The 18,838-nt window shown below is 38.9% G+C and overlaps 5 protein-coding genes across 8 annotated transcripts; 3 read left to right on the plus strand and 2 right to left on the minus strand.

Annotated features, from left to right (window-relative positions):
- Positions 1-7,417: 7,417 nt before the first annotated feature.
- On the minus strand, positions 7,418-11,171 carry LOC116934200 (mitoferrin-1). Its single transcript, XM_045167999.1, has 6 exons — positions 10,871-11,171; positions 9,799-10,069; positions 9,393-9,629; positions 9,267-9,328; positions 9,089-9,190; positions 7,418-9,019 (listed from the first exon to the last, which is right to left on the minus strand). Exons 1-6 carry the CDS (start codon positions 10,988-10,990, stop codon positions 8,690-8,692), a joined length of 1,122 nt encoding a protein of 373 aa, XP_045023934.1. The 5' UTR covers positions 10,991-11,171; the 3' UTR covers positions 7,418-8,689.
- A 67-nt stretch (positions 11,172-11,238) lies between these two features.
- Positions 11,239-12,448, plus strand: LOC123468770 (exosome complex component CSL4-like). 3 transcript variants are annotated; one of them, XM_045168002.1, is made up of 6 exons: positions 11,239-11,359; positions 11,456-11,518; positions 11,599-11,717; positions 11,810-11,879; positions 11,948-12,126; positions 12,203-12,448. In XM_045168002.1, the coding sequence occupies exons 1-6, from the start codon at positions 11,254-11,256 to the stop codon at positions 12,413-12,415; spliced, it is 750 nt and encodes a 249-aa protein (XP_045023937.1). In that variant the 5' UTR covers positions 11,239-11,253; the 3' UTR covers positions 12,416-12,448. The 3 variants fall into 3 exon arrangements, with proteins under 3 accessions (XP_045023937.1, XP_045023938.1, XP_045023939.1); XM_045168003.1 differs by having other exon boundaries at positions 11,273-11,390; XM_045168004.1 differs by having other exon boundaries at positions 11,331-11,363.
- A 29-nt stretch (positions 12,449-12,477) lies between these two features.
- On the plus strand, positions 12,478-15,664 carry LOC123468768 (protein SERAC1-like). 2 transcript variants are annotated; one of them, XM_045167998.1, is made up of 14 exons: positions 12,478-12,649; positions 12,722-13,046; positions 13,108-13,232; positions 13,292-13,407; positions 13,469-13,736; positions 13,808-13,995; positions 14,110-14,228; positions 14,385-14,486; positions 14,560-14,687; positions 14,748-14,906; positions 14,973-15,119; positions 15,208-15,277; positions 15,364-15,480; positions 15,540-15,664. In XM_045167998.1, the coding sequence occupies exons 5-13, from the start codon at positions 13,595-13,597 to the stop codon at positions 15,449-15,451; spliced, it is 1,143 nt and encodes a 380-aa protein (XP_045023933.1). In that variant the 5' UTR covers positions 12,478-12,649; positions 12,722-13,046; positions 13,108-13,232; positions 13,292-13,407; positions 13,469-13,594; the 3' UTR covers positions 15,452-15,480; positions 15,540-15,664. The 2 variants fall into 2 exon arrangements, with proteins under 2 accessions (XP_045023933.1, XP_045023932.1); XM_045167997.1 differs by having other exon boundaries at positions 15,364-15,664.
- Positions 15,665-15,860: 196 nt separating this feature from the next.
- LOC123468769 (zinc finger CCCH domain-containing protein 10-like) lies at positions 15,861-18,186 on the plus strand. The gene is given in 3 exon segments (XM_045168000.1): positions 15,861-16,040; positions 16,099-16,339; positions 16,342-18,186. Coding segments are annotated over 3 exon segments (981 nt in total). The 5' UTR covers positions 15,861-15,938; the 3' UTR covers positions 16,980-18,186.
- Positions 17,606-18,838, minus strand: LOC123468771 (dephospho-CoA kinase-like; the record flags this gene model as incomplete). The annotated part of the gene is given in 5 exon segments (XM_045168005.1): positions 17,606-17,949; positions 18,019-18,106; positions 18,171-18,374; positions 18,454-18,542; positions 18,751-18,838. Coding segments are annotated over 5 exon segments (708 nt in total). The 3' UTR covers positions 17,606-17,645.

Consider the following 18,838-nt stretch of genomic DNA (forward strand, 5'->3'; position numbering starts at 1 on the left):
CGCTCCCCTTTCATTAGAAAAAAACAAAATAAATAATAATTTCGTGGGTTGTTGTGCAGCGATGCATAGTCGGGAGCAGCCAGACGGCCGTGACTCTCTCTCTGTATACCGCTGTCAAGGACTATAGGTGATACATTTCGATGGTCCATTAAATTGTTCTGACCAAAGAGAAGAAAATAAAAAAAAAAACAAAAGAAAAAATGGCGAATTGAGGAAACAAGCGGAAAGGGCAAGAAATCAGACAGGACACCGTGATGATTATACACTAAGCGGCCGCTCCTTTATTTCAGTATCAAACCGCTCCATTCTGTGCAGGTGGATGTTGATGGCTGTTCCTTGATTTGGAAATACTCCGCCGGGTCAATGTCACAGTCTACTGGCCCAATTTTATTTTTTTATTTTTTAAATCTAGTTTTTTTTTTTTTTTTTGTTTTTGCGCATTCTTTATAAAAAGGAGCGTCTACACGATATAAAGCAACAATTGCTTACAAAACAGTCGGGTTTTTTTATTTTCGTACAGGTGTGTCTCGTTCTTTGACCTTCGGTTATTCCAGCGACTGAAGAGCGTCATTAGCCCTGATATGCAAATGAGATCTGTTAGAATAGCCCCCCCCCCCCCAAAAAAAAAAATTCGCTTTTCATTTATTTATTTATTTAAAAAAAATCAAGTTCGTAAACTTTAGTGAAACATTTTCTCATGTTGCTTGAAAATTGGGTAGCAGTTGGGGAACACCTGCTATATAGAAGGAAGTATTATGTACGTATAGGGGCTCTGAGACATTCAACTTTTATTATAATTCGTTTTATTTTTATTTTTCCCATTTATTTATTTTAAACGTTTGAAGGGCTATACCAACATTCTATACTTTCGTCTATAGACTCGCCCAACAGGAAACGGTTAATGGCTTATATAATGATCGCTGCACGCACGGCCAAAGGAAAAATCTATACCTATACCGCACCTGTGCCACTCACCCATAGAAGCGGGAACCAAATCATATAAAATTTGTTTTAATGACAATGAAATAAAACGTTATGGTACCGTGCGCATGCAAGAACAAGAACCCTACCTGGCGGGACATTACCCAACGTCAGCACACACACACAGTATATTATCGATATTTTGGGCAAATATTGAACGTGTGACCCATGTCGCCATGAATGGGCAAATCCAGACTCTCTCATCCTTTGGGGAAAAAATAAAGAATTGTGGACATATAGTGATGACGACAGATGACGTGTCCAATACATCGCTCCAACTAATGGACAATTTCTGTTAACCTGAAATTGATTGTTGGCACTAGGCATACACCTGAAATTGGTGAACAGACTAATAGAATCGAAATTTGGTTAATCATTTGGCAGCTTCGAATTGAATTGCCCTGTTTCCGTTTCAGGTCGATCTCAGGGTTATAAGAAAAGAAAACTCTAAATACACACGACTAAGATGGATCGAAATTAAGAGGTAGGCGACAGTGGAGCAACAGCGTTCGCTGAAATGCGTTCACTCAAAGTGAGAATATCAAAAATAGAGCAAACTACGCCACACCTTAATTGGAATGTGAACCTGTGGCACGTGCATGTTTTGCATGTTTAACTTCACTAACTACGTATGTGTGTGTGTGTGTGAATTCGGCAAACGTTTTGTTTGTACCAAGGTCTTCCAGTTAACGCGATCTCTACGACTAGAAAAACAGAGAGAAAACTAAAAGTTTAAAAGATGTCAATCAATATGATAATCATAGTTTGAAATACGACTGGAGGCAATAGTGCACACAAGTCAAAAACGATGTTGAACATGTACGAAAATTGAAAACAGGTATAGGACATAGAGAGCGACCTAAATCATTTCTTTTCTTTTGGTTTCGAATAACTTGTGTTGTTGTTTTTAAAAAAGATCCATAAAACTCATTGGTTCGTAATAGGAACAAGAGAAAATGGCCGGAGCAGTTAACATACAGTATAGGCGCAGATAAAGGTATAATATTTAAGGAGGGAAAAGGGAAGTTGTTGTGAAACTGTTCAACGCAAGGATATGTTTTTGCGGAATATGCAATTGCCAAGCTTTTTTTTTTTTTCAAGTACTATGACTTTCGTTTATTTTAACTGCGACATGGTGCAATATGGAGACCCAGCCATCTGATCCACTTAAGTCTCCTCTCTGCAAAAAGGAGAACATATGCGCCTGAAAGTTGATTTCGAAAGGAGTTCTACCAAATGCTACATGTAACCGAAACGAATTCTGCCAAAATGTCTTATAACATCTAAATACAATGGTTTACGATCTGACAGATGCTTTGACGATGTGCTGGCCCGATGGATTGCGTCACATCCGGAGTGGAAAAAAATTATTATTCCATACACATCAGTGGCTTTTTAAAACTATTATTTCAGAATAACTGAAAAAATTGATCCTGTCGCACGACAAGTGGCTTGGAGTAAGGAAAACGCACTGGCCATTCACATCGGAGTGTAAAAAGAGTAAAGACCTCACATTTCTTTCTACCCCCCCCTGTTCATTTTTCTCCACTGAAATAATAATAACAGATAAGTACAGAGGAAGACGAGTTGAAACACCAAGAAAAGAGGGACGAACCAAAAAGAAGCAGGTGGATAAATAAAAAATAAAAAATAAATAAAGACAAAATGTATAGAAGCTCATGGTAAAGGTGGGGAATGCATGGATGAAGCGCGGCGGATCTGCTAGCTTCCGGCTATAGGCCAAGGTTAACTTGCATCGTTCGCACGGCGCTTTAGTTATCTACCGAACATTTTTCGAGTTTAAAAATATAAACTGCATCTTTTTTGGCGTTTGTTTTACTTTTTCTTAATGCCAGGCGAGTGATAGACTTTAGGAGCCAATGATATGATGAGAAATGAGGAGCTTATAACCCACCGTCTTCACACCTTTTAAAATAATCCATTTCATTCCACCCGTGTATTCCTCCAGTTCTCAATATGCTATTGGTTAATAATTAAACAATAAAAAAAAAAAATGAAAGGAGACGAACAGAACTGGGGACTTATTATGTTTTCCCGCTGTCTGTTAAACTCACGAATCGTCCGAAAATTAAAAACGATAGCGCGCCCGAGCTTCGAAATTCTCCACATTCTCCCACGAAATGTAGGTTTACGTAACCTTGACTGTATAGCCATCGAGAAAGTTGTCTCTCTCTCTCACCCACTCTCTCTTCTTGTTCCTCTCTCTCTCTCTGTCTCTCTACACACTCAAAGACCTGTGCGAGCTCGTGTAGACACACACACCTCCTCCGGCGCACCTGTGCGTGGAACCCATTCCCTCCCCCTCTTTCTGTGAGAAATAAAAATTCCCTTTTACTTTCTATACGATGTAATATAGCCCTGCTGTATGTATATACTAGGGTCCGGTTAGCGAACTGTTAAATACCTGTATATAGCTGTTGTTTTGTTTTTCTTAGACATAGTATTTACTATAGACAATAAAGAAATAGAAATAGTTATGGGCTCTGTGCCATTATGACCCTACTCGTTTTCTTCAATTATATTGGTTCTTTCACTCTACATCTTTTGAGAAAAGTGTATGGGAATTAGAACTGGTCAGGGTCCAGCTGAATCTAGCCGTGTCACACACGTGTAATATACAACAATTTTCATTTTTAACTGTCGACGACAGTTGGGCAGACAGTAAGCCAGGCTGATGCGTGTGTGTGTCTGTTCTCTCTTTCTTCATTCCGAAGCGAAGTTCAGCAAGTGAAAGTTGCCAACTGTATGCAGTTTGTCAACGCCCGAGACGGTCAACAACGAAAACCAAAAAAAAAAAATTCGAATAAATTCAATTAATCCCAAACACGTTCCTGCTATTTAGAAAATCAAAGTGGCAAAGGAAAGAAAGACATCAAAAGCGATAAAACCCAGTGAGACGGCTGTTTTTGTTTTTCCCCTTCTCATTCGTCTCTCGTTCATCACGGATGATACGATCAAACTTTGGCTCTATGGCGCAGACATGAGAACTATATGTGACCATCGCTTTCTCTCTCTTACAATTTTTCTAGCGGCTATAGAAGGTTTTTTTAGCGCTTTGCTAATAATAAATACGAGAGGTGAACTGGCACTCGGGTCGGCACATACCCGGAGATTGCGGATCCCAACCTGAATAGCCGCGTCCTGAAGAGCCCCAGCAACGCAGCCGCTTTCAGGCCACCTGCGCTAAGCGCAAAATAAAAAGAGAAAGGAGCCCGCGTGTACACTTTACACACACACACACACACAACGAACAAACAAACGGACTGCCAATTTTGGTCGCTTACCTTGATTTCCCAATGAGAAACCTTTGACCGAGAGGCTAACGCTGACTTTGACCGACTTCTTTTGCAGGGTCGCGCCAGCGCCGTTTAACTGTACCGCATCCAATAAGAAATGATAGACATCATTGTTTCCTCCTTATTGGTAGAAAGAAGAGAGCTAATTTTTTTTTAAGGGGAAAACCTAGAAGTAAAAGAAGAAAAAAAAAAAAAACAAAAAAGTACCAACGATTAAAACCCCCGGATTTGTTGTTGTTGTATGTGTCAATAGGTTGCGTCACTCTCAGCTTCCTCTCCTGAGGCATTCAACTTTCCCCCCCATATCTGCCCATTTTCGGACGGGATACCTATGCGTCTTTATTTGAATGTCCTAACTTTTGACATAGCTCTGCGTTTTCTTGCATCTTTTCTCTTCTCACATCTGCGTCTTCCCCATTTCGCAAGGCCAAACATCCGCTATGGAAATTCAAACGTTTTAATTTTTTTTCTCTTTTTCAAGGAACGCATAGAGAAAATGTAGGTCCGCTTTTACGCCAAATGAGTCTAGGATATTGCAGCAATCTATATGGCATATGTATATACCTTATTTTTTTTTTTTTATCTGCGTTTTCGGAAGAGAGATGAGGGAAATGCGTGCGCAGTGCGGAAAGAGATGTTGGGCAAATAGGGAGGGAAAATGAACGTGACGTACAATGTAACAAACGTGGCGACTTGCTGAGGCGGGGGGGGGATTGCGACAACCCAGCCGCGTCCACTTTCACTTGCACCGAAAGCCAAACGAGAACATCTCCCTATTGACTGTGTCCCCCCACCTCTTCCTTCACGAACGGCCAGTTGAATAATAAGAAAGACAAAACGCGTAGAAAGTCAGCCAAAATAAAGCTCAAGCTCTGAACGATTTGGCTTTAAAAAAAAGCCAATTTTCAAACATAAAAAGAACTGGTTATTTTTGTTTTTTTCTTTGAATTATCATTTGCCTAATACACTGGCAAGCTTTTGTTTGATTTATTCCACCATTTTCTTTCTTTTTCTTCAAAGCAATTTTTGATGTTGAAATACGGTGCCGAATTCGTCGGATTTCTCGCCGAGTGATCGTCACTTCTTTTTCGTTTGGTGATGACACGTTGAAGGCGGTCCGGCTGATAGGAGACGGGCCGATGGCGGCTCTTCCTGCGCCACAGCCAGCGAGAAAGTGGGCACTCATAAGAATTTACGCCACCTTATCTTGATGGGATGACACGGTTACGAGGACCTGTCGGCACAAACGACTCGCCATCCTTTGACGAGTTTCTGTTTCATTCCTGCCCTCACTCCTCAATCTTTCTGAATAGCATTTAAAATTCAAAAAATTTCAAACAACATAAGTAACAGGGTCACGAGACTTTTGTGCACGGCCGCACACGAGTCCTCGTTTTTTCTTTTTCCCGGTTCTGTCCGGTGTCCGGTTTGGTTTGGTTCGGTTCAGACCATATCATGACTAGACAACCACATGCCTACTGGAACGTCACGAGTGAGAGTGGACTGGCAGCAATTTGTCGTGAGCTTTGATGGTCAATTCCAACCGACTACCTTACATTTATTTTTTTTCTCTCTTTTTTATTTCATATCCGTTCCTGGTTTTGTAATTGTATAGAGTTTTAATCATTTTCGGTCAGTGTGTTAAGTTGCAGTTGTTATGAACGGCTACTATTGACACGGACCACGTTCGTTCAATAATTCAAAGACGAATCGAAAACGTGCGCAATCGAAGAAAACAAAATGACGCAAACAAAATAGGCAAAAAAAAAATGAGAACTGGAAATTGTGGACGTTTAGCTGCCAGATGTTGTGTGTGTGTGTTTAGCCACTGGGAAGTGAAGCATTACAAAAGGGTCGAAGAGAAAACGCTCTCCCTTTCTACGGTGACGACATGTTTTTTTTTTTTGCTTTACTTTCAGCTCGTATACGACGGTCTTATTTTCGAAGAATGTAGATGCGATGTAGAATGCAAATGAAGTCCGGGAAAGTAAGGAAAAAAAAAAAATTCTTAAAATAAAATAAAATCAACAATGAACGTGATAGATAATTGTGAAGCTTTCAAACACACAGTTTCGGGCAACTTCGTGAAAATAATTGTGTCTCTCTCTCTTTTCTCTTTCCACCTTTGTTGTGTACACAGATATTATTATAATTATTTATTTATTTTTTTCAATGACTTGTACTGTGAAAATAGGCAAAACGATTTGCACGTGCATCTGCTTTTCTTCCGGCAGTTGTGAAAGCTAAACGCCCTAAACAATTGACTTTAATCGGCGGACGGAGATTTGATGATGAACCATCTTACTCGGTCTCATTGGTCAACTCTCTCTCTCTCTCTCTCTCTAATCTTTTTTTTTTGCTTGTCATTCCTGCATTTAACACACACAAACAAAAATAAGTGTCGAAATATTATGTATACGTTTCTCTCTCTACTCCCGATTCGGGCATAAATTGCGCAATGGCTCAGTTCGTGCGCGGCCAGTGTCGCTATACTTCCAGAAATTCCTGATTGGCAATGAAAATTCACTTTCTGCACAAGTTTCCTGGAAAAAGAAAACAAACAAACAAATCTCCATGTGACTATTAGATTTTTTATTTAGTTTTTTTTACAACGAAAAATCAGCCAAACAGCTGTTGTCAGTTTTTATCTTCTAATGGCCCTTACTATACGCCCTTAACGTAAGTCCTATATGCGTTGCTCGCTTCACTCTGTTCAAGAACATCATCAATTGGAAGAAGCCGATTGTTTTCCTCGTCCTTCCGCCCCTGTGTGAGAGATTGCGCATACATTCCAGCTCTTCTGAAAATCACTATAAAGTCGTACAAGATATTCTCTGTTGGATAACAGGTATATACGGCACGGCCTTCGGCGCAGGCATCTCAGCGTTGAAGGTTAAACAGGCGTAGACGAGTTTCAATGCAGGTTCTCGTCATCCGAACGCACCCCCGTCTTGTGGCACGCTCAGGGTTACACCGGAGACGACTGCGTGCTTGCGGCACGTCAGCTATATGGGCATGGCATTTTTTAAGGTTGTTTTTTTCTTTCAGCCATCGCCTACGACGTAGGAACAGTTTTGTTTTTTTTTACTATAAAATTATAAAGACGAGACACACACGAGTTTAGTCCCAAGGATCAAGTGTTTATTGATACAATCAAACGTTTATACGACACGAGCCATTTGGGCGGCCGTAATTCTCTTTATTACATAGTAGCGTAGGTAACTAGCCAAAATAGTACTCAAACCAACCTTACTAGTAGAAATCGATTCCATTTTTTGTTTGTTTCATTTATTTATTTTGCTGATTTCTCTATCCTTTTTTTTTTTATTTTTTACATTGGCATCAACACTACGCATAAATGTAGTGCCCCAACCTTCTGAAGAACATCAATTTTAGTAAACCTTCACTGGGTATTGACAATAATCGAGCGACAGGAGGCTTAAGGGCGTAGGGGAAAAAAGATGATTCCGTTCGCAGTATCCATAAAGTAAATCTATGGTTTTCTTCAATGTCTCTCGCTCTCTACATCATCTAGGATGTGAGGAAAGAAGAAACAATTAAAAAAAAGAACCCAGAAAACCCAAATAAAAGGATAACGTTCAAAGGGGGAAATATCTGCAATCTAAAGGCTAGGAAAAAAAAAAAAATCCGCACCATTTTAACGATGGCAAACTTAGTTCACTCTGGAACTCAAGCGCCATCTTTTGTGCAGTTTTTCTTTAGGACAAAAAAAAAAAAAAAAAAGTTTCTTTTCCTTCGTAATTTGGTTAGTTCCAATTCGAAAACACTATCACTGTGATAGAAAATAGCTTCATCGTTGCTTTCTGCACGGAAGGCTTGAGGTTATTTGAAGAGAGATTGTAGGACTGGCAGATAAAAAAAAGGGGGGGGGGGAATAGAATTATTATTTCTTCGCTTCCTTTTGGACGACCCTGTATTGGTTACTGGTAACGTCTAAAAAGTAAAGCGGGCATAAAGGAAAAGTGACATCACAGACTAGAAGACTCAGATCTGAAGGATTGCCTCATCTTAAGGCTAATCACCCCACCGAGGCAACAGCTGCATCGGAAATGGATAAAACCTAGAAGAATAGGGAAAACGAAGAAGATAAACAAAAGAGATGCTACGAACTGCGAAAAAAAAAATTAACGAATAACGATGCGTTAAGGTGATCCTACGAACTGATTAACTGAATATGTGATAAAGCAAAAAAAAAAAAAAAAAAATGGTTCCAAGAAAGATCCGAAATTAAGGTTGTCGAATAGAGAAAGAAACGAAAATGAGAGGATATCTAAAGATTGGGTGGGTGGGATGCTTCCCGATCTGTTTGAATTTCTTATTCTACTTTTTGTTGTTGTTGTTGTCAAATGTAACATAGGGGGTGGAAACATTCACACAGCACCCAAGGCACGGGCGGCTGATAGCGCCGAACTTGCGGCGGATCCGGTAGGAAGTAGGTCCTCTTTCATTAGGACGTGACCGGCTCCCAAAGTCACACCACCAACGATAGCGCTGTTTGATGAAATGTCGTTCAACGAGTTGATCGGGTAACCTGCTCCTGACCCTCCGCTCATTCTTGTGTCTTGCTTTTCATACGTCACTTTATCACCATCACCCCCGTCACTGAGGCCGTTCTTAGTCAAAAAGTATTTGAAAAATTCATACACGGACCAGCAAATGGCCGTCGAGGGTACTTGGAATAGTACGCGTGCTTGCAAGCCCTGCAAACAAGAGAAAACATTTAAAAATGCCTTCAATAAAAATGCACACCATATTACGCTACATCTTACCTGGAAAAAGCCTCCCACGCCACCCAGCCGATAAACCATTTTGGCAGCGTTGAAAAACCCGCTGATTTGTGTCTTCTGCGCCCGCTGTAGAACCTCAGCTTCCTAATGGATTAAAAAAAATTGAGACATCACATCAAAAAGGAAATTACAACGGTCACAAAAGGTGATAATGTGTCACCTGAGTATTCAGCAGAGTTTTGCAGACGTCAAGCGGAGTGGTTAGGGCTGCTGCTAGAGCTCCTAAATATTAAAAAGAATGATAATTTGCCATCTATCTTCTGTGCTTTTGATGTATGAAACAAACCTGAAACTCCGCCGGAGACGACGTGACCCATGGGGTTATAGGTGCGTTCTGGGTTGGTGGCATTTTGCATAGCCTCATAAACTATGAAGTGCACGCATTGGAAAGGTACGTTCATGGCTAGCTGCGTACCGTAAGAACGGTAGAAAGCAGAAAGTCCTTCAGAGCGGTAGACTTTTATAGCACACTCAGTCATAGATCGGAAGGGGCTGTTGTACATCTGTAATCGCTGCTTCACCACTGTGGACGAAACAAAAGAAAAGGGATTGAAATGTCATCCGCATCACGCCTTTCATGTATCACAGGCTTTTTCATCTTCGTTTCCTATAAAATTCGAGCTAACTCTAAGCAATTTCAGGTTCATCGTAGTCATACGCACGAAAAAACTGTTACGAGACATGATGGATACCTTCCGCTGGTGTCATAATTCCATCATGTAGTACAGTCGCAGCGGAGGCAGCTGCTCCCTGGGCCAAGTAATTATGATGTGCTGAGCCGGTCGATGTAAAACCAACTTTCAATTTCTCATATGCGGCAAAATACAAGGCGTGAGCTGGTCCAGCACCGGCTACCGTGGCCCCGATGCCACGCAGAGGTCTCATCGCTCCTTCGTCCCTGATCATGGTCACGAGCACCGATCCGAGGCTTCGATTGGCGCTTACGAGACTTTGTAAACGCGTCTGCAAGAGATAAAAACCAAATGTTATTTAAATAGAACGAAAAAAAAAGGCACTTTCAAGAAAATTCTAGAATATTCAAATTTTTTTTTTTGATTTCTTTGCATTTTATCGAGTTTTCTATGCACTACGAAGGGAAGCACAAACGCATATCCACGCTATCGGGCGTCAGACGTGCTAACAGTGTAACTTGATCCGTAAAAACTAATGTGGAAATTTTTGACAGAGGCACGGGTCACATTGATAAGGCTATATCCTTCGCTACAAGCCCTTTCCCGATCTGAGATAATGACCCTCAAAATGAACGAGAAAGAAAAAACTAATCAATACGAAACTTAGACGATAGCCTTTCACTATCAATTTTAGTTCTCAGTTAATTATTTTCAAGTGAAACTATAATAACGAATAATGTATTACAATGTGCTACGAAATGAGAAACGAATATTTTTTTTTTCATGCACCTCCATAGAATTTCGTGAATGTAAACAATAGTCTCCATCTATACGCGAAAGCGTAAGGCAATTGAAACTTCAGTATGCGGAAAGCTAGACGTCGACGGAAAACTAAAGAAGCAGTACATCAGCATTGGAATTTTTGTCCAACTTTTACAAGAAAAATACTTGCATAATGTAAATGGCTTTTAAACTTGTCAACAGAAAATTTAACTATTGCAATATAAATCATACAAAACAACTAAGTGTTAGCAATGGTATGCATATGATAACAGACTATGAGTGTATAACTCATTTGTGCTTAGTTTGAAAGGGAAAAAAAAGAATTAAAATCCGTGCTAAATAAGATTACCTTAACGGAGTCAATTGGATACATCACACAATGTTCTAAAATTCCAGCCATGGAACCTGCAATCATGTGTGTAGTGGAGTTCGAGGTAGGCAAAGACTCGTACTCATCGAATTCAGCCATTTTTTACGTAGGATAAACACTGGAATGAGCGGGATGAAATTAACTTCTATGGTTAGTCATCGGGAGCAGACGATCAAATGATATGAGCTTCTTCTAGTCCTTCGATGGTCCCTCTTCTACTCTCCTTAATTCGTTGTTTCACTCCCAAGTCCCAATTCTATACGACTCGCTGGGCAGTGAATTCTCTAAGCAGACGACACTAACAATACGCAACGTTGCCTACCCAGCGAAACACGTGGGCAGACAGCGCACCAATCGGACAAATGCAAAAGAAAAAGTTACCATTTCTCATAATAGATGTCGCGTCTGCAGACGAATTTGGCTGTAATGCCTGTCATTCCTGGCAAAAGAATCAACTGTGGCAAACACGTGTGCGAGTTTCTCTTCTGTTTTTACTGTGGTTGATAATAAAACCTGCGCATTTATTGGTTTATATTGGTTATAATACCTGTTCATCTTATTTAGACAGCATGACTTCAAATGAGAATTCAACACACACTGAGAACAAATGCATAATTTCTACTCCAGGTATGAGTTGGTATTCTGTTTTTCACAATTTTTTAGCTTGTTGCATAACAATTTAATTTCAAAACTTGTTTTATTTACAGGACAGAGACTATGTCTTGCGGAAGATAAATACATTGGAGGTGTGGGGACATACACAAGACAAGGCTATATAATGTCTTGTTTGGCAGGTGTTGTTAAAATAACTGCACAGCCTGATAAGGTTAGTTGGTGTCATTATTTTGTTCAAGCTAGCAAACAAGACAATGGATTATGAATCCCACAATTTATCAATGGAAAACACATCTTTCGTAGAGAATCCTGGTAGAAGTTAGAAGTGGTAAAGAACAAACAGTTGTTCCATCAGCTGGTGACATTGTTACAGGTGTTGTCTTTTTTTAATTTTACTCAATGTGTGCCACTCCTGACACTTCTTTTGCACAATCTTGTTAGCCAGAATAACACAAGTAAATCCGCGCTGGGCCAGATGTGCCATTTTATGTGTAAAGGAAATGGTGTTGGCAGAACCATTCAGAGGACAACTCCGGAAAGAAGATGTCCGCGCTACGGAAAAGGATAGAGTTGAAATGTACAAATGTTTTCGACCTAACGACATAATCTTAGCAAGAGTGGTAATTCATTCAAACATTATTCACACATGAAATGTGTAAGATTTATTGAATTTTTATTCTTATGTATTACTTGTAGTTGTCATTAGGTGATGCCCATTCCTATGTGTTGTCAACTGCAGAAAATGAATTAGGTGTGGTTATTGCATACAGTGAAGAAGGGACACCTATGGTTCCAGTTGGATGGCAAGAAATGCAGTGTCCAAAAACCTATGTGAAGGAAATGCGTAAAGTTGCCAAAGTTTCACCTGAAATCATTTCAAACGAAAATATTAAAGAAGCAACAAATTGATGGCTTGCTCAATACACGAAAGTTGGCAACCGAGTCATCAACCGAATTTGTCGACTGCTATTGTTTTCTCTGAATCGTGTACTACGTTTGTTTACTACAAGCTACAACTTTCGTGTTCCAATCGAGTTAAAATTATTGAAAGTGTTCAGTATGTAAAAAATATAAAATGCGGAAATATCGTCAAGTGAAATGGAAAAATTTGCCAAAATCCCTTGGTCTCACTTTCTTGTTTGGGTATGTGGACATTTTTTTCACTTTTCATTCTGAAATCCTATGTTAAACTAAATTTTTTGATTTCTTTTCAAGGAGTGGTGCCGTATTAGCCTACGAAATTCTTTTCTTAAATCGCCGCTTCTCTTCTCTACTGTCAGATTCAGCACTTGAGAAAGAACGACAAAAAGGAGATTGTTATATCACCATTTCCCAACCTACTGGAGAGGCTGAAATTAATGGTGTGATCTCAAAATTTACTGATGTGGAACAGTTGATGGAGACTCTGATGAAAGGACCTGCATCTCTTGGTCTTGATACCAATCCTTGGCACCTTTACGCATTCTTAAGTCAGAACTTCCATCCCATGCCAAAGAACACCCAAAAGCTTTGAAAACTTTAGCTACTACAAATTATAATGGTACTATATAATCAACTATTTAAACTGTTGGTTCAATTAATGAAAAACATTTCATAAACAGCTGGATTGTCACAGCAAATAGCTCAAGCATGTGACTTCAAGTTGAGTGTCAAACTGGCCCGCACTAAAAATGTAAACCTAAACTTGTTTTTACGACCCCCAGCTTACCTACTCTTGCCCTCTGAGGTTCAGAAAATATTTAAAAATATATTCCACAAATTGTGAAAACTATTATTTTTGTTCAGGCTATTGAAGATGCACTGAACAACATCCTTAAGAAAATTCCTGTGACTCATCAACAGACTTGTGCTACATATTTTTTAGAATTGCCCAACAGATTACCAGCAAACATAAAGATGATGTGAGCAAAGTTATGAATAGATGAAAGCATTCTATATAATGTGATATTTTCAAATTTGTAGGAATATTATCTTAGATGGGATCCTGATACAGCAGGAATCATTCATCCTAGAAACATCATTCAGATTGTAGAGCTGTATCTGCAAGCTTTGTTACAGTTATCCACCACGTTAGAGTGTTCGCATTTAATGGTGCAGAATGGTCTTCTTCTCATTTTGTGGCGCATTGCGAATATGTTCGACAAAGAAGTAGTTCTCACAACATTGTGTGCCAACATAGTGGCCAATATCTCATTATTTCCACAGTTTCATCATCAAATTTTTCAGTCTGGTAAATAGTGAATCATGTTTAATTTAAAAACAAAATAGGTAACATAATGACTTAACAAAATATATATATAGGTTGGCTCGGGCTATTGGCTGAATTTCTTTGTTCCCAGTACGCTTCTCTAAATTTAGCAGCAGGAAAGGCTCTAGTAAATATGGACCAAAATCACCGTAAATATGGAGTATATGATAGATCGATTTACTTGTTGCATCCGCTATACGAAGATACTGAAGACACCAGAAAATTTGATACTCGTCAAGGCGTAAGCTTGTTTTTTTGTTAACAGCAATAGTTAGACGCAACTGCCTTTCGTTGTGTTCTAATAATCCAAATTGATTTTTTTTAATTCGCTCTCTATGATTCATGGCAATGAAAGACGATGAAATGGGATATGGATGTTGTCTTCGTTCACGGCTTGCTCGGAGGTGTTGGTTGGACCTGGCGCCAAAGCGACCTGCTCGGAAAAAATGCCGATTATACAGATTGTTGGCCAAGGTAATGATCATCAGATGCCAGAGGCGATTAATCGTTATTAATGTTTCCATTGATAAGGCTCACTACATTAAAGCCATCAAGAATACCAAAAATCAAAAAGGTTGTGTAAGCTTGCGTTATACTAATCGATTGTTTATTTATTTATTATTTGCCCAGAGATTGGTTACCCGCCGACATCCCTAATCTTCGAATTTTAGGTATAGATTACGTGACTTCGTTATCGCACTGGAAAAGTCGGTGTCCTGACGATGCCCGTAGGTAACCAAACACCTTTTTTTTTCTATGACCAAGAACGGATTGATAGAATGATCTAAAATTGGAATGGGTATAGGAGTACAATAACTTGGAGAGCAGATCAAGTATTACTCTCTTTGAAACTCGCAGGAGTAGGGCGGCGACCTGTTGTCTGGATTGGACATTCTATGGGAGGCATACTGCTAAAACAATTATTGGTTAATGGTAAGGCCAGTTTTTACAAAATGCCTTCTTGGGATTCCAAATATCTAAATTATTCGACAGCTTCAAAATCATCTGACTGTGAACTGCAAAATCTAGTAAAGAATACCAAAGCATTGCTAATGTTAAGCGTCCCGCACGATGGATCAAGTGTAGCTACGTTGAATCTTCCAGCACGTTTTCTTCTGCTTCCATCTGTCGAAGTTGAGGAATTGAGGAAAGGTAAAACAAAAGCTTTAAGTAAACTCCTAGTTTGCTCTGTCCCTCACGTTAAGTTTCTGAGTTCAGGTTCTAGTGTACTAGGTAACCTGAACTTGGAATTCAAGAACTTGTTGTCACACTACCCTATAGCGGTTGTAAGCGTCGTGGAAACCAAACCAACGATGGTACAGCCCTGGGGAATTGAAGTCAAATTTGTGGAACCAAACTCTGCAGGTACTGTCAAAGAGATGATTTTCTGAAAAGTACAGATTTTTTTTTTTTTTTTTTCATTTTTTACTAAAGCAGTCTGTTAATTTTCTAGATTTACTTTCTTCTGGGGAAGTCCACTTTATACCTGTAGACCACTATGAAATTTGTAAACCGCTCAACAGGTATTTCAGTTTGTCAAACTAGATTTCTTATTTTACAAAAAATACCCTTAAAACTGTGATTTCTTTTCTCTTTGTTTCTTTATCAGGAAATCCTTTATCTATCAACGACTCATCAAGCTAATTGTTGGAGTGAGAGAAGGTTCTCCACCAAAGAGTCTAGTTCAAACAACCTGAATGTTGAAAATTTCCAAATTATTGAAAAAGTAGATAGCGTAGTTATTTTGTTTTTTTTTACTGTTTTGTTAATTGCATTTTGAATTAGAAAACATGACAATGATATAAGTGAGATTCGCAGGCCTACTGTTTGAAGAAATGTTTTTCCCTTAATGGAGATGAGGTTTGTGTAGCAATCTTTCTTACCAATATATTTAACAGTTAGTCAATGCATTCTCAACGTTAGATCCACTGGTAAAAACGAATTATTTTTTTTTTAGATTTTCAAAAATATTTAAAATAAATACAGGGTACGCGGGAATTAATACTCAAGAAAGTAAAAAAACGTAAAAACTTTTTCAAATGAGTTTGAATTTGAACCATAACTACAAGGCAGTTCCAGAATCGAGCGTTAGAGGGTGTTTCGTAGCTAGATACAGTATGCAATAATTGCCCGATTTCAGGGCCATGTGTAGTAGAGTAGAGAATACTTCTCAATTTGCATGAAATGGAGGAATACAAAGACGTAATTAACTCATCAAACCAGCTCATTCAGCAGGAGAATGTCATAATGCCCGAAGATGTTTGCCGAGATTTTTTACGGAATGTGGTAATTTGCTGTTGAAGATTATTTTAAAATCTATTCAGAAACTGTTAAATGTTTTTAGTGTACCAGAGGCAACCATTGTAAATACAAACATCCTAGGTGTGAAGAAGAACCCAAGGATATCATTCAACTTCGACCTGGTGGTATGGTATTTTGCCATGATTTCCAGAATACGGTATGTACCAGGCTAAGTTGCAAATTTGTTCATCGATCACGACAAGATGAAGACTACTACAAACTCACTGGGGAACTTCCCAAACCCAACCCTGAGCTCATAATTTCCAATGGAAGCCAAGAGAGTATTTTCAAAGGGAAGTACCACTGTGTAAAGATTTCTTAAAGCGAGAGTGTCAACGAGGGAAAAAATGCAAATTTCTCCATGTGTCTGAATCTAGAGGCTATCAAAATAAAACAGAGGAATATGACATTCCTGATGCCAAAAGACGCCATAATGAGGACCTGGACAAGCTTGAATATGGTTTCAGGATTGGAGAAAGGATGGTTGCCAACCCATCTACTGTCCTGTGTTCTCACTGTAAACCAATAAGCTTTCATGCAAAATCCCATTCATTTTGTATGCATACCAGTGGATCAAACCATTTAGAATTTTGTGTTCTTCATGAGGAAAACTTGTTGTTAAGGAAAAAAGTTGAGGATTTGAAAAAACAAGTTGGTGATCTTTTGGCGACAAACGAATTTTTGCTGGAGCAAAATGCCCATTTCCGAATTCAAGGGAAATTTTCGACATCAACCAGTATAGCTACTGTAACTTTGCCAACCGTAACCTTGCCCAGCTCTGTAACGGTTCCAGTCACGACCTCCGTAACAGCATTAGGCCCATTGGGTTCGCTATCATCGGTTCAAACTGCACAGGCATTGGTGACCACTCAGTCACGACCAACATTGACTGCTTCTATACCTTTGCTACTTCAGTCCCTCTGACTCAACCATCCCAATTGGCAACAACAATAGCCACCACTTTAGGCATTGCTCCAGTCACAATCAATCAGACTACTGCATTAGCAACTCAAAATCCAGCGCTTTCAGCTGCTACAGCCACTGTGACGTTGACTCCTACAATCAATGCAGCAGCACTGCAGCTTCAAGGACCACATCTCTCGGATTCGGCATTGACATTTAGTGCTTCCAATGGAGGATCTCTTGTTTCCTATCCAATCATGACCCAAAGTATCTTGGCGCCATCGGAGCTCAGGTCTACGCATTGTGGCGTAACCGATTTGTTTCGTTGATAAGTAGCCATTCTGATGCTTCTTATAACTTATAATTCCCCGTGTCTACTGACCCTTCTTCCTCGTGAGGACACCGAAATCCTGGAAGATGTACATTTTTTTATGGTTAGTTAGTTTGTTTTGCCGTTTTTTTTTTACTCAGTTTCTCAAACAGGTTTATGTTGCGAAAATGTTCTGCTGGAACCCATCGTTATTTTCAAATTTATGTTTATAGAAAGACCAGTTAAAATTCTGAACTTGCTGTATATTTTTCCCCTTTTTATGGAAATCGCTAGCAATACAGAAATGGAACGCATTAAGAAATAGCTTTTCAGTAAATATTGTTATAGAGTTTTAATTCAATTTGTTCTACAATATACTATGATCTGTAGGTGAACAGTTTGTACCCCAAGAAAGAAAATAGGCCGCATAGACCGCAAAATATGGTTAAGCAGATTCCCAAATAAATTCGAACTTGAATGTGATGCTTAGAAGCCTGAAGGTGAGACACAATTTTTTCCACTTGCTTTCTAGTCTCGTCAGTAGTGGCCGAATTGTCGATCACAAAATGTGATCTATAGCATTTTTCGGAAAGTGGCATCTGTGAGACAATTCTTTGCTTAGCCTCTTCTTCATTATAACCATTCCTTTTCATTAATCTTTCCATCTGGATTTTTTCGTCACTTTACATAATGATAATAAAGCCATTATAAGAAAAAGTACATAAGCTAAAATATGTATAGTGAATTCACCAAGATACTGTTATGATCTTATGAAGAAATGGCAGTAATGTCCCAGTTTCAAACAGAAGTGGTATGTCAAGTGCAACAAATTTGTGACCTTAGATCAATATTTAGATAGATCAGATAATGAAGGGAAATATCTAATTTAGATAGATACTTGCCATTTTTGAAATATTTCAGAACATCCCAAAACATCAGTCTCTGGATTTTAGGGTGAGTGATTTTGTTTAGAACCTTTCTTCTGTTGATATCAGAAAAAATAATTTTGCCCAGTGCCTCTCTGTTTAACTGACCATCCTCAAAAAAAACTTCATTTCCAAAAGCATCATAAATTTCCTTCCAAGCCTGCTGTCCAGGTTGTACAACTAGAAAGAAATTGCACAGGAACATTCATGATAAATTTTAAACTGATGGCTGAATTAAATGTATGATTTTGATTTTTACTAAGACGTGCAAAGACATCTGCATCAATTACTGGAATCTGGTTATGCTTGAAAATATTTGCAGCTGTAGATTTTCCACTGGCAATACCCCTTAAATAGTGTCAAGTTATGTTTATAAGTGTATGCCTCATATTGAATCAACTTTTCAGCAATAAAAATTCAGCAAATTTCGGGGTTAATAGGTTAAATAAACCACAAACATCTGTGGCAAAAGCACAAAATTGGTGAAACTTCAAACATGTTTAATTGTATTTCTAAAGAGTTCTAAAGAGGTAAACAGTAAATTGTTCATATTCACCCTGTGATACCAACTAGAAACATTTTCAATTCAACACTTGTCTATCGTTGCTGTTTTGATTTATTGGTACAATCGGTACAATTTCCTG

The sequence above is a fragment of the Daphnia magna genome, unplaced genomic scaffold (genome assembly GCF_020631705.1).
Source record: "Daphnia magna isolate NIES unplaced genomic scaffold, ASM2063170v1.1 Dm_contigs424, whole genome shotgun sequence".
Lineage (NCBI taxonomy): Eukaryota > Metazoa > Arthropoda > Branchiopoda > Diplostraca > Daphniidae > Daphnia > Daphnia magna.